The sequence below is a fragment of the Elgaria multicarinata genome, chromosome 2 (genome assembly GCF_023053635.1).
Source record: "Elgaria multicarinata webbii isolate HBS135686 ecotype San Diego chromosome 2, rElgMul1.1.pri, whole genome shotgun sequence".
Taxonomy (NCBI): domain Eukaryota; kingdom Metazoa; phylum Chordata; class Lepidosauria; order Squamata; family Anguidae; genus Elgaria; species Elgaria multicarinata.
Window position 1 is genome coordinate 43,567,470 of NC_086172.1, and position 16,069 is coordinate 43,583,538.

Consider the following 16,069-nt stretch of genomic DNA (forward strand, 5'->3'; position numbering starts at 1 on the left):
AACAGTTCAATGCTGTATAGCTGATGCTTTTATTACTATATCTATATATCTATATATCTATATATATATATATATATATATGTGTGTGTGTGTGTGTGTGTGTGTGTGTGTGTGTGTGTGTGTGTAACAACATTTTACATAGAAATCAAACCCTACGTAAATGATGATTCATAATTTAAATAGCAGTGCTTCTCACATATTAAAAGCTGCTTTGTTGATACAGAGGAGGAGGAGGATGGTATACCTAAATTCTAACCATCTTGCAGATAAGCTACAAAGAGGAAGTTTTCAATAGAATAATCTTACATCTCCCCAGAGTTTGTAGTGCCAATATAGTCAAATGGCTCTACCATAGTTCAAATTACAATGGCTCCCCAATGCATTTTCATCACACCCCAGAAAACAGCTTCAAATTCAGGGACAAGATTCTGGATTTCCAAAACAACAGTATCCATACATGCCAGATGTAAGTAGTTGTGTCTGTGTGTTTGCATAATTTTCACCAATTTGGCTTACATGCATAGGATTCAACACCGTTTGGATGAGTCATCTCCCTTTTGAATGGCAGAGGCAGAGCCAGCACACTGGCTCCATGCATCGTGCCAGGTTGGACCTCTAAATGATTGTCTGAACCAGCCCTATATTGATTGTTTTTACCACAGATTACCACAAGATTGCCTGCTCAAGGGACTCCTCAGGGGTGACCATATGAAAAGGAGGACAGGGCTCCTGTATCTCTAATATTTGTATAGAAAAAGGGAATTTCAGCGGGTGCCATTTGTATGCATGTAGCACCTGGTGAAATTCCCTCTTCATCACAACAGTTAAAGCTGCAGAAGCTATACTAGAGTGACCAGATACAAAAGAGGGCAGGGCTCCTGCAGCTTTAACTGTTGTAATGAAGAGGGAATTCCACCAGGTGCTGCATGCATAATGACACCTGCTGAAACTCCCTTTTCTGTTCAACTTTAACGATACAGAAGCCCTGTCCTCCTTTCCATATTGTCACCCTATATAAAGCTCATTGCTAGTGCTACGAACTAGCACTTCGTTAATAATGCTGAGCTTGCCTGGCATCCAACGGACAGTCACTAATGCTATGGTAATAGTCACCTCATCTTCTGCTGGCATTGTCATGGGCTTTCCTGGTGGCTATGCACTGAGTCCAGGGTGCTGGGAACAGGGATGATGTATTTATTTGTGCTCCACTCCCAGCTCCATCTTCAGATGAGAGCTTTTATTCCTTGTTGGCAGGTGCATGCTGGGGGAACCTGCAACACAAACCCAGGAGGAGTATGCAGGCTCCACTTGTCAAACATTGCAGCTAAAGTTGCCACCCTTTCTACTGGCCCTGCTTCGATGCTTTTAATAGTATGCAGATACATAGAAATTTGGCAGCTGCAGCTTTTCCTTCCCATTGCTTATCTCCATGTGAAGAAATGTGCCGTGTGCTTTGGGCATCAAGCTGCTTGATGCCCAAAGCACCAGTGATTCCTCTAACAAACACAAAGTGCAGAATGCATACATGTATGTATATACATGTGCCAGGCAATCATGACTGAGCCAGGGTCACCTGAAGTGTAATACGCATATACATGCAACACGCATGCTTGAGGTGTATGAAGCTGGTTTTAGGCCTTGGCATTATGCTGCATCAGCTTTGCAGATGGAGCTTCAACCTTCATGTGAACTATTCTTCTCCTGAACTATTCCTAGTTCAGAGACTGAGGGCTAAAATACATGATATGGTAAATGCATAATGCGTAGCTGATCCTAACTTAATTTTTTTTACTTTAGTGTTAGCGTGTGCAGGCCTGATCCAGATCAGCACTGCAGGTGGGTGGGAGATGTTAAACCTTAAAAAGAAAAATGGGCTGCAATTGGAAAAATACAAAACGAACAGAGCCCACCCTTCCCCCCCAATTAATTATCCCCTTAAATTACCTCTCCCCCCCCAACACACACATACGTAGGGGGTAAAGTAGGCTGACCAGTTCAGGAGCTATACTAGAGTGACCAGATTTAAAAGAGGGCAGGGCACCTGCAGCTTTAACTGTGGTGATGGAGAGGAAATTTCACCAGGTTCTCCATATATACAAATGACACCTACTGAAATTCCCTTTTCAATACAACTGTTAAAGATACAGGAGCCCTGTTGTCCTTTTTATATGGTCAGCCTTGGGGAAAAAATCCTCCATTGGCACCAATAACATCGTGTGTAGTTTATCCCTGAGCAAGGCAGAATCGTGAAGAGTGGTTTCATTTGGTGGAAAACGAGGATACAAATTTAAGAAATAAGAAAAAAAAAACACAGCATAGTAGTTAAGATCTGTGCTCATCAATAGCCAGAAGACTTATTTCAAGTGTAGATCATGGCATACATGAAATGGGTTGGCGAAGCTGACCTTCTGTTTAGTTGTCAACACCCTAAAGGGTGACAGCCGATGAGATGAAATTTTGTAACATCAAAACGAAAGCTGTTGTTCACTGAGAAGAAATGTCACTTCCAATGTTTTCTACAAAACATTCTGTAACGCTTTTGCAGCTTAAAACAAAAGAGGAACTACTCACTGGGAAATGAAGTGGTTGAATCCTCTGGACCAGTTTTCTGGTTGGAACAAAGTAGGAGGGGGATTCCTGAAAAATACAAACATCTTATAAGAATCGCTGAACTAAATCAAACCAGTTGTCCAATAGCCTCTGGTATCTGACAGTGTGCAGAGCTGGCTGTTCCCAGGTGTTTTAAAGGTAGAGAGTACTAACAGAATACTCCATCCCTTTTTGCCAGTTCCTTGCAAGTTTGTTTGCTATAGCAGGCTAGGCCACTGGAGTTCTCCTATGACTCTGGAAGGACACATGTTTTGTCCTCTTACAGTGTAATCTTATGCATGTCTACTCAGAAGTAGTGTGTATAGTGTTAGAATATAGGATGGCAGCCTTAAGGTCATTAAGTTTAAGCATATGTAAATTGTGAAGAAATGCAGTTAATGGGTTGGATCAAAAGTTTCTTTTGATCTGACGGAAGAGGTCTTCCTCCACTGGAAGCAATCCTTCCATTGGAAGAAAACTCCACCAGCGGAAGGTAACCTTTAGACCAATGGTGCAAAGCCTCTGGCCCACCTGGGGTCCCAGTCTGTCCCTGCAGGATTCCCCAAATGGTCACGCCCTTTGCCCTGCCCCAACCCATTTTCCTTGACCACTAATTGTTTGGAAGTTTCCCAGCCCTAAGGCTTAGTTATTGGCACAAAGAGCTTTAAACCTAAAAATGTGGTATTTTTGGTCCTGCTCCTTTTGCCTTTGACACCATCCACCAATGAAACGCAGCCCCTGAAATGAACTCCAATAATGGAATTTGGCCCTCGAGCGCCTCTGCTTTTAGATCCACAGCCCAGTGTTGTTATTCCATGCAGATGGAGAAAACAGTTAACAATTTATGGCAAACCTACCAGAAAGTAAGTAAAACAGTAGCAACTGTACGTGGCTAACAGAGCTTACAGAAACAAGAGTTGCTGGTAAATTCAGAGCAATAGATAACAATAGATTGAGAATAATTTTGATTTCTATTTTTTTTAAAAAAAAGAAGAAGCAAGAATCACAACTACAGCAGAAATTGAAGAAATGTAAATGAGCAAAGAGCCATTGGGTTTTCAATTTCTCCCTATCCTTGTGTGTGTGCACCTGCACACACAATCAAAACAAATCAAAACATAGTAAAGACATTATGGCTCTATAATAAATGACCCATTTCCGTTCATCTGTATCTATTCAAAACCATTTCCACTATCCCATTTCATTGCAGTTTGTCATGTTATCTGAGCTGCAATGTGTTATTACTTTTCTCTTTTGGTATAACACCAGCACAAAATGAGAAGGGGAAATCCAAAATACTTGCAGGATATGCATCATTTATCACATTTACTATTAGGAAGTAATGTGATGGGTTATATTCAGTGACATTAATGCTTAGTCCCATGTTCCATTAAATAGGTTCCTAGCACCACCTGCCTCAGAGAACCAGTAGCAACGCATACAAATCCCATCTGAATTCAGAAAGCAGTGAACACTGGAAGAAATCTTCTTGCATCTGCTCTAAAAATTCTGTTTCATGGCCAGGAGAAGCCAGGCCAGAATCAGAAACTTTATAGAACCAGGTCCCATTGGGCCTTTGTGTCTCCTGACCTCTGCTAAGGTGGTAGCTACATTACCAAAGGAATATACAATCCAGGCAGACCATGGGTTCATCTAGCCCAGTGGTTCCCAAACTTTTTCAGGTAACTGCCCCCTTGGTTCCACAAACACATGCCCAGTGCCCCCTACCCTTCACTATAAAAATTATCATTCAGAATAGCGGTTTTCAATGACCCCCTAAGGAAAATAACAATAAAATTCAAAACAGTAACAATTAATTGAATATTTATTCAAATTCCGAAGCACCCGCCGCAGGCTTGCCAAGGGAGGGGAAAGAGAGCGAATGCCTCTTTTTTGCAGCCGGCGTATGCATCAAGACCACCTCGAGTGCCCCCCTGCCACCCCCTTGCCTCTTAACGCCCCCTATGCAATCCCACCCACCCCAAGGGAGCGGTACTGCCCACTTTGGGAACCACTGATCTAGCCCAATATTGTCAACACTGACTGGCATTAGCTTTCCAGGGTTTCAGGCAGGAGTCGATCCTTGAGATGCCAGGGATTGAACCTGGGACCTTCAGCATGCAAAGCAGGTGTTCTACCACTGTGCTATGGCCATTTTCATCCTCTGACCATCCATGGTGCCAAGCAGCTCCCTCTCCAGCCAAATAAACACAGCGGCATAAAGACTAATATTGTATGTCACCTACTGCCAAGGTCCCTGGTTCGACATGACGGAGCTGGTACGTCTTGTACTCTGTTCCTTTAACGAACAACGTTTTCCATTTTATGCAGGCATTTGCTTGCAACATGAGTAGGGCTAAACTGGGGAGGGGTCGTGGGAACACATCTGAGCTCTTCCCCCAATCTCTTCATGCCTCCCAGATACTTTAAAGATCTTCATGTGTTTAGGACAAAGAGCTGAAATGTAAGTGCATTTGGCTGAACACACTTACAAAGCTTCCCGTGTTTGCACCAGGAATACCGTTGTAAGCGTGTTCAGCTGAACTTTCTTACAAACACCTCACACAAAAACTGCAGGGACAGGGGTAGGGGCAGGGCTGATAATAGCCTATTGAAGCCATGGCCTTCTATCAGCTGATGGCATAATTCTTCATAAGTATCTGGCTGTTTCAGCATCCTTTAATGCTCATTCATTCCCAACAAGTGAAATAGCCATCCCTCATCAACATCCCCATTTATGTCTTTCAAGCAGCTTTGCTTCCTGTGTGTAAAAAACAACAGTGCTTATGTAACCATTTCAGTCATCAGGCTTTCAAGGGGAAGGGAATTACATTTTATGACATATTGAACAACCAGACGGAACAAATATGAAATGCTTCTGATCCTTTATGGCACCCTTCCTCAACCCAATGTCCTCTATGTGTTTTAAACCACAACACACATCATTTTCAGCCAGCATAGTGAATAGTCAGGGATTTGGGGAGTTGTAGTCCTAAACATCTTGAGGGCACCAGGTTGGGGAAGGCTGCTTTACATCTTATGTTGCTTTTTGTGGTTTGGCACAAGATAAGCAATTGACTTTGTGGTATGGCTCAGATTTGTACTAATTCTTCTCCGACTGACAGAATATTATTGGAGAACCTTGTTTCTCCAATAATATGGCTACTAATGGCCAGTTACCATTCAGCTACAGCTTGCACTCATGTGGCAAGTAGAATTGTATCACATATTCCCAATCAAGAGCCATTCTTTGGCAATATTTTCCTCACCATGTGGCCAACTGCTTCTGGAATGACCAGCTTCTGGAATGGTTACATGTACACTGTGATAAGAGATCACAGGATATGATATCACATTGTGTTATGAATGAATACAATTTTGTTCTCAGTTATTTCCATTGCCCTTGTCAGGGATTCTCTTTCTCCCACAGTTAAAAATTGTGTTAGGGTGAGCAGGGTGGGTGTTCTCTCCAGCATGTCCCCTTTCCCTCCAAGAGTTGAGGAGCAAATGGCTTCAGTGGGGAGCTGCCTCTACTCATGGAGGCTTCTTGACAATTTAAAACCCTGATTATGATGATTTAGTACTCACTGCAGAATTTGCCTTTCAACTCATGGAGGGCTCCAAATTAGGGGAAGGTGACATGAAGGATGGGTGACTCCCCTCCCCCTGCTCTTCTTCCTCAATCACATGTAGAAATAGAATACCTGAAGAGGGCTATTGTCTTTTTAAGATCTGACAATTTGTAGATCTATTCGGAATGGAAGAAGTTCAACATCTTATAGGTGTTTACAAACATATGGAAGGGTTGAAGACTGTGCTAAATATAGTATAGACTATCGAACGTGACATCAGTAGAAAATGGAGCCTGTCCTTCAGTGGAATTACCAAATCTCCCATGTTCAGAATGTGATTTTTGTCCTTTTTCTTTCCCATGCTTAGAACACAATGGCTGGTTCGTATATGTATGCTCTGTTGTCATCTTCCTAGGTGTGGAAAAACTTAAAATAACTAGCTTGTCCAGCATTAATATAATGGGTGTAGTGACTACAGATTTCTGTAGTGATATTTTGGAGAACATGGCTATGCGATTACTAGCTCTGCGTAAGACTCCAATGTCCTTTCATTTGGCCATGGATGGAAAAATTCAGACATTGGGTGGGAACAAACAACCATTTTGCCTCACATTTTACCCCAGATTTTACACACATCTGCCCCTGACAGAGAGACAGCCTAAACTCCCAGCAGAAGAGAACTCACCCAGAGTGACTTGGTCAGCTCTGTGATGATGAGGTGGGAAGACAAGAACACGGTTCATTTTGAGTGAGGAAAGGGATGGCATGAATCAATGACAACAGATCTATCAGATATGATGGACCAGATGGTTTTGTGATAATAGGTGTAGAAGCAAAAGAGACATTAGATGGCACTGCTCAGGGAGGCATGTATGTACAACCAGAGAGATAAAGTTTAATTGTAGCTTCAACATAGAGTCACTGTTCTTTCTTAACACTACAGATACAGGAAAACCTCCACATAAGTCCCCCCTTTTTCTTCCCAAGAGGAAAAGAGGCAGGCAAAGGGAAATATAATACTTGTGAGCAAAGAAACCTGTGTTGTTGTTGTCTTGACAGTAGTTTGGGATCCTTGTTGCATCCTCTTGTTTATGTACTGAACTGGAATCATTGTAATCTATTGGGTTTTATGTGTTCTCTGTCATTGAGCCTGCCTCCAAAGTCACAGCTGGTAAAACCAAATGGGTCATTTTTTCACTATCAAGGCCAGAGCCACGGTTCAGTGGACACCATTTGTCCTTTACGTTAAGCTGTGCGCCTAATTACAGATCACAGTTAATAGATTTACAATGGGCAACAGTGGAAGGTGGGAGGGCGGGAAGTCACTTCATTGATCTTGAATACTTTGTTGATAGTGAGCTTTCATGGGGTGAGGGAGGGGGAAATGGAACAAAATGCAAAGTGTTTGAGGAACAAAAACATACGTTGTTATTTCTTGAACCAATTTAGCAATATTGTTTGTCAAGAAAAAACAGGCTGGACCTCTAAATGAACAGGTGCATTATCAGAGGCAGGCATGTTGTTACCAATGGGGGGGAATTAGCAGCTGGACGTCAACACCTGCCACTGGGAGCTAACTCAAACATACAGAAGAGCCAGGTACATGCCTGTTGTGAATTAGCTTAGAGGGGTTTGGAATGAGGCAACCACCGACACTCCATAACAATGACTGGATCTTAAAAAACATCCTACTTGTACTTAAGCTTGCATACTTGTTTCTTAAAACTAAATAAAGTACCTTTAAAAAAACATGGAAGACTAATGATGTGTAATAATGAGATTCTAGCACACATGGCTACATAATTACTTGCATCAAGAAACAAACTCTTAAATGGAATTTCATACTCCATATGTTCTCAGATAAAACATACTGATCCAGATTTGTTAATCTAAATGCTCCTGCACACATGTTATTTTTTATCACTTGGTGGCTGGTGGCCAAGAGGCAACTGTTGGGTTTACCTGTCCACAGCATCTCTAGGTCTAGCAGTATCAGGTCTGGCATCAAGAGCAGAGGCCCCCACTGACAGCATAGGGCCGCTGACAGCAGAAGCCTATTGAAAAGAACTCCCTTGGTGTCGTCCCCTAGCCCAGTCAACAGTGGTAGTGAAAGGAAGCGCAGTAGATGCCGTTGCCACAGCTCTCTGTCTGCCAAGCAAGTGGCAACCATGATGAGAAAGAGGATGAGCAGCAAGAGCAGCTAGTGACCATGGCGGTGAGAAGGTAGCCTCACTGACGGAGGAGGGCCATTGAGCGTGTCTTGCCCAAGGGCCCTCAGAAACCTGAAGATGGCATTGATCATTATCCAAGGATAAGCAAAAATGTACCAACAGAACATACCTGCATGTAATCTGCATAGAATCAGGTCATTAGCTATCAAGTGGTTGTGCTTCTCAGGTATGGGAATAGGTAGATGAGGGCAGGGGGGAAACAGACAATGCTCAAATAGAGTACTCTACCCCAAGAAGGCTTTCTCGTTCACTTTGTGTGCAAAGAGCTCCCCTCCCCGATGAACTGAATAGGGAAGCCAAGGGACGTTCCATGTGTACCTTGAAAGTCCAAGGCTCACAAAGAACTGTTGGATCCATGAGATTTCCTACCTTCTCAGATTTATATTTTCATATTTCAATCTATTATCCGAGCAAATCATGTACTTTGGGTTAAAAGCATCAAACGTGCATGGACATCAGGCCCAAACATTTCTAGACATGGATTCTTCTCTCACATCTACTCCTGTAATGAAGTAAATTAGTTTTAATGTTTAGTCTTGTCACATCTAAACAAATATTCTCTACATCAAGGGAATGTTCCCAGTGATGATTGTATGGTCCCAACATGAATAGATGACTAATTTAAACTGAACGAACATAGACATAAAACAAAACAAGGAATGTGCATGTTCACAATGGAATATAAAATGAGAAAGCATCTCTTTAATTAAATATACATGCAATTGGTTCACTACAAAATGTTGTTAAATAGTACAAGATACTATTTAACACAACATAACAGCCCACTGGAGCCCACAGTGTGAGAGCCCATGCAGGTAAATTATGCGAACCAGGACACTGTCTGAAAAATCATTTCATATTCACCACTGACCTAACATTAACACCATATACACATAACTTAAAAGTAAACTTGCAAACATCTTGGTTGGATGTTCAGATTGATACTGTATGCAACATAAATCAAAGATCATGGTCAAATGCCTTTTTATTAACATCTACTGGAAACTGAGGTATTTGTTCTGTTTATGGCAGAAGTTCACTCTGTAAAGTATATAATGTCTCTTGACTTTCTGAATGCAAACTATTACTGAAAACAGCTTCCCTCACTGGCAAACAGCACTGCAATTAAGGGCAGTCTGTCTGTAGTACTTGCACAAGCCTCCTCATGCCTTCTTACAGTTACAGTCTAGCACTTCATAGTACTTTTCCTGAGCTTGGCCTAAAGCGGTCCACTTTGGTTGCCACTGAGATCCACCTTTCCTCTCCCAAGCCCAGTCTTCAGGACTTGGTAACTTTGGATCTCTCTGAAAGACCTGTCCCCATACATGTCTTCCCTGACAGACTGTACAGTAAATAGTGAGAGGACGGCCTACACAGGGGCTGAAGGGCACCTTAATTCCATTTTGGGAAAATAATCCAGACTTTCCCCGCTCTAGTAAAACATGAAAAAGGCAGGGGAAAAGGCAGGGTGTCTGCAGGACAGGCACAATGTCATCTGAGTGCTGTACTGCAAAACCGCAAACCAGGCGTGACGAGAGTGCGATAAAACGCTGGTGTGAAGGAGCCCAGTGTCTTGCACCCAAATGAAAAGCTGGACACAATTGTATGTCACTCAGAAAGGACCCTCCCCTGGCTGTTTGGGTGCATGGTTTAGGGGTGGCTCCAACCTTATTGTGGGGTGCACATCTCCACTGCTGTATGCATTTCTGTGTACACTGGCTGATATTGGCATGGGAGCACCATGCTTGAAAGTGTCTTGCACCCCAACAAAGCATTGGGTCAGATTCAATGTTGTGGAATTTTGTAGACGCCACTGTCTTGGAGATTTCAATATATGATCTGTGGTGGGCTAAATGTTATTGTAGGTCAACATACAACTGTGCAAGTTTCATACTTTTCATCCAAATTGTACTAATTTAGTCTTAACTGTTCTGCTATATCCCTTAATGTTTTGTCCGGTCTGTATTAAAATGTCACAATCAATGAATCTTTCAACAACCCCCTTCAGTAGCACATCCTCAGTCTAACAGGTCACTCCACTGGGAAATTGTGATTTGCTTCATTTAATCCCATAACTCTAGATTATACACACCCTGAGGGCTCTCTTGGCCTCAGAGATGGAACACAAAAGGAAAAGGTAGTGATACGTTTAAACCAACCACCTTCTTCTCTTCATTGGCTAGCAGTAAGAAGCACAGGTGCTTTCAGTTGCCAGAATTGGAAGATTGCCTGTCATTTTCAGTGTTTCATACAGATATTTCAAGTAAACCATACGCCAGGATTCCCCTGGACCTGTCCGCAACTGAAACTTGCCAGGTAAAAGAAAAGAAAATTGATCAAAAGTCAGATGTCTTTTAAAAATAATTGACAATTACAGAATTAGCAAGGGAGATTCCACAACTAGGAATGACATTCAAATATTTCCCCATTATTTATATTAAATTGGCGTCTCTGGGAATATAGAAATATCTTAGATATATTTTGCAACCATATATTTCAATGCATTTACATTCAATACGTGTATTTGGTTACATTCATACAATTATAGAACAAATTCATTACCCAACAGGCTATTTCTGTTTCTTATTATTCATACTTCCGATTCGGGTGGGGGGATATAATTGGACTTTTGTTTGCTTTTTCCTTTTCTAAAATGAATGGCAATAATTATTTGCAGGGACCTTTGTCAATTATATGCTTGCATTGCTCCTCCTCTTATATTGTAGGTGTTTTCCCCCCTCTATAACTTTGCAGAATGGTTAAAAAAATTCAGATTAAAAAAAACACACCTCTGTCAAAGGATTTGACAGGCAACTGGAACAAAATATTTCCAAGAGCAATAGTTAGGAAGAGGGAAGATGGGGGTGTGGAGACGGAGAGAGGGAGGAATAAAGTGCAAAATACCAAACAGATTTTAAAAACAAATGTTTAATCAGGCATTTCTGGCAAGACTCCAGAACTGAGCGGTTTTGGCAGGTGCCATACTGATGAGCAACAAACTATTCTGACAGATAATTCAGTTGCAAAATTATGCAGAAAACATTCTGGTTTTCAAGAAGCAGTTTATAAATCACTGCATGAGTTCCTTTAAAAAAAAAAGAGGTGGAGGAGGCTGCAGTATGGTAGCCTAATGAGATTCTTTTATATAACAATCACAGACAATAGAAGTAACATTTAGGCTGCAGGCTATATGTCCCTTTTAAATCCATAATGTGTTGTATTCATGATATTGCCTTAATATGAAGGTCAAATCATCACCTTTAGACTGGCCTTCCCCAGGCTAGTGCCCTCCAGATTTTTTGGATGACAACCTCCATAATATCTGACCATTGGCCATGCTGGTTGAAGCTGATGGGCACTGTAGTCCAAAACATCCAGGTTGATGAAGGCTGCTTTAGACAATACAGTTAAAAATGTAGGCTAATTGAGGGGGTCATCCTAAATACACATACTAAGAGCAAGCCAATTCAGCACAGTGGGACTTGCTTCCAAGTAAATATGTACAAGTTTGCACTGCAATCCTATGCACATCTAACTGGGAGCATGCTTTGTTGAACATAGTAGGGCTAACTTCTGATAAACAGAAACAGTAAGCAACTCTTTTTTGAAATGCAATGTGAAAGTGCCTGGTATAGGACTGAAAAAACACTCTGCTTGGAAACATCTGGACTGGCATTGATGTTTTCCTTGCAATCCGCAGGCCACTGACTTCAGGAGAATTTTTGACAGCTGCAAGGTTTTATTAGTCTTTTGCAGAACCTAACAAGGCATCATTTATTTCTGTCATTTCTTTTCAGCTTTCAATTTTAGTTTCTAGCTACCTTCAGACAGGGGGAAGGGAGGGAGAAGCTCATTTCACAAATACCTCAAGTCGCAGTTGAATAAGCCCGGTTTGGCTTTCCGGTCTTCAAGCTTCATAACACATATTTAACCTATTTCACTTTATGGTTTCCCATAAGGCATTTGGCTTTTCCAAGGAGTGGAGAGGCAACGTTAAAAGCTGTCTGTGCCAACAAGGAAGTGACGTGAATGCTTTCTCACATCATCAATCCATGTCTTTGTTACAAATTTATATGTTGCTCTTTTATCCATTTATTACTAACAGTACCCATGCAGAATATAAGAATGCCAAGCAACAAGGAAAGACAAATGGATTCAGACTTGTTTCTGTGCCTGACTAAAATACGTAGTTGCCCAGATAGTGCGATTTTGCATTGAGTATATTAGAATATTTAAATTCCGTCATTCAGTGATACATGAAGGCTTCTTCAGATGTGATGAACTGCCTACAAGGTCAGCACTTGCATACATGAAATTCCATGAAAGCCACACATAGAGATTGTCACATATGCTAGGGAGACATGCCTTGCAGGCACAATCTCATAGAAAGAAGCCACTTCATAGACTCCTCCCTTGTGACATGTGGCTTCCAATGTACCAGAATGATGCAGGAAGAACCCCTCACAGTAGTCCCTACACCTGTGTAGGGTATTCAGTGCTGGTTGCATGCTACCGGAACTCACTGCTAGCACAACAGGAAGCTATAAGTTGCTGAGGCAACCAGAAACAAGTGGAAATGGAGAGCCAGTGTGGTGTAGTGGCTAAAGTGTTGTACCGGGAGTAGGGAGATCTGGGTTCTAGTCCCCACTCAGCCATGGAAACCCACTGGGTGACTTTGGGCCAGTCACACACTCTCAGCCCAACCCACCTCACAGGGTGGTGGTTGTGAGGATAAAATGGAGAGGAGGAGGAGGATTATGTACACCACCTTGGGTTCCTTGGAGGAAAAAAGGTGGGATATAAATGCAATAATAAATAAAAATAAATAAATAATACACAAATAAATGAATGGAAATGCTCATTTCTGGAATAGGAACTTGCTCAGTGGAACTTGCAGAAGAAGGGAGTTTTGTTGACCTGTCCCCTTCCAAAAACGAGTGTTTCCACTCATTTCCAGAGTTGCTTCAGGAAGTGCTAGCTTCCTGTTGCACAGTGGAAGGTCCCGCATGCCCAACAGAACAAGAGAAAGTTTAGCGGCAGTTTGGATACTGCCCTTAATGCCAATCACTAAAGGCTTCACTTACTTACATTGCAGGAAAGGGGCAGGACAACCAATAAGTACACACAGTTCACACCTGCAAAAATGTATTTTAGAAGTGCTTACACAGGCATGGCAGAATCAAGCAATGACTTGCCTGCTCAAAAAAGCCATCACAGGTCAAATGTCACATATAAAACTGGCATGTCACCTCACAGCGCTTTTCAGGGGAGTCAATTCACACACTTCACTCACCAAATCATTGTACTAAGTAAGCAAGCGATGGGTCAGCCTATTTAGCAGCCTCTTTAATGGTATGCTTCATGCACACTCCCTCTACTGAAGACACTCTGGAACATTCCAAGCAGAAAGACTGGCTCTGGTTACCTTGGTGATAAAATAAGGCTAAAAATTACACATAATTGTTGCTGATGTCACCATTCTCACATTGTTTCCAAGGTTACAAAGTACCGTAATTAATTGTGATGTTTCATTTCTCTCCTTCGTATTGGGAGGCTTTCCCCTTTACTTGGGTAAATTGTTTAGAAGAGCAGGTAATCTATCTAGGCCTTAGCTAATAAGGCATTCATAGCCTCTCAACCATCTTTGGCAATGATGGGGATTTATAAATTGAAAGTGTGGCTTCCTCAGATGCGTAGAGCAATTTGATTTCCAGCTTACCTCATTTCCCACCATCACCTAAAAAAGAACAGCACAACCCCACAGCCCCAAGGATCTATTTTCATAAACCAGTTGGATTTTATGTTTCACAACTCAGAATGCAAGTTAAGTCATCAACCTAAGGAAGCTTTTTTTCACTACTTTGTAACCAAAATACAAAATGTTAAAATAAATATATTTTTTAAAAAAATATTGCATTTATATCCCACCTTTTTTCCTGCAAAGAACCCAAGGTGGCGTACATAATCCCCCCTCTCCATTTTATCCTCATAACAACAACCCTGTGAGGTAAGTTGGGCTGAGAGTCTGTAACTGGCCCAAAGTCACCCAGTGGGCTTCCATGGCCGAGTGGGCACTAAAACCTGGATCTCCCAACTGCCAGTCCAACACTCTAGCCACTACACCACTCTGGAGTGCAGAGTAATGGGAAAGCCCTCCAAAATACAGATGGACCCAACACCTCCTAAGCATGTATGCTTATGCACACATATACCTTGGTCCTCCTCAGAGGTCTTTCTGTGGGTGCCTCCATCAAATGGGTGAGGTTGGAAAGTGCCTTTTCAGTGGTGGACCCCCCAATTATGGAGCGAGCATAGAGGCCCACCTGGCACCAACACTGTCATCTTTTTGGGTCCAGTTTAAGGCTGCCCTCTACCCCCAGGCATTTAATGGAATATGATGGGGGCATTCACACTTGCCATCTAAACAGGTCTAGAATTTTATTAAAACTGTTTTTAGCTGTCTAAATCGTTTTAAATTTTGTAAGTTTAATTTATATGCTGTATTCTATGCTGTATTTTATTATCTTATGAATTGTTGAAATGAATGTAATAGTAGTAGTAGTAGTAGTAGTAGTAATAGTAATAATAGTAGAGGAGGAGGAGGAGGAGGAGAGGACCTTTTTGGTGGTGGCACCTCCGTTGTAGAATGCCCTCACCTGGTGCTTTATTTAAATTTGCCATCAGGGGGTCTGCGATGCTTCAACATTGCAGGCTTGTAAGAAGGCTTTGAAAACATATTATCTTAGTCTGGTCCTTTTAGTACCTGTCCATCCACCACCTCTCAGGATGTTGAATGTGTCCTTCACCACTTGGCTGCACTCATACTGCAAGGGCCTGACCTTGTCAGCACGGAGTGTTTCAGTACAGCAAAACAAAATTGCAGTTACTGTATCGTAGCAGCTTGTACTTATTTATAGAACGGCTTCTGAGGAGTAGTAATTTATGTAGGAGTTGGCTGGCTGAAATAGCATGGGTGTATATAATACAGGACTCAGGCTACATATGGATTCACAGAACAATACCAGCAGACAACTCAGCTCCTGTTCGAAACTGTAGATGCTGCGAATCCATAATGGCTGGTCTACTTATTGCAATTCTTCTTGATGGATATTTTTTCTGCATAGGCAACATTGCATTTATTTCCAAGGAAATATATAAGCGCAAGTGATTATTCTACACCCTCTAAAATTCTTTAGGAAACAGAACTTACAACAAAACGAAGTGGGAGGGAGAGCCCAAGACAACCTTTACCCTGTCTATTTAAGGAACGTTCTATTTGCAAAAGCAGAAAAAGATGCTTGTACCATACTGGAGTCTCTTTTTTAGACTAACTTCAAACGACTTCAAATAAAAGAAACGGTTGCTAAAAATGTGTTTTTCAAAACCAAAAGCGTGATAAGATAAATGTATTTTGAATCTATAGGGTTGGGCAGTGGAAACAAACATAGGGTGACCATATGACCAGATTTGCCCCGATTTGTCCGGGTTTTTAGGGGCAAATCTGGGAGGGAGAGGGGAAATCCGTTTTTTTTAAAGAGCAGCTCTAATGGGAATTAACAAAAATGCTTATAACTCTGTCATTTTTTAAGATAAAGACATGAAACTTCATACAATGGTAGCTCTTAGGAAGGGCTTTAGTCATACCAAATTTGAAACAGATCTGTTCATCCATTGATT

General features: G+C 41.7%; 1 protein-coding gene across 1 annotated transcript in view; it reads right to left on the reverse strand.

Moving 5' to 3' along the window:
* Positions 1–16,069, reverse strand: part of MYO3B (myosin IIIB) — a 264,396-nt gene that overhangs the window by 212,809 nt on the left and 35,518 nt on the right. Inside the window, exon 7 of the mRNA XM_063116401.1 lies at positions 2,572–2,637. Coding sequence (XP_062972471.1) covers positions 2,572–2,637 — 66 coding nt within the window. The remainder of the gene's footprint in view (positions 1–2,571; positions 2,638–16,069) is intronic.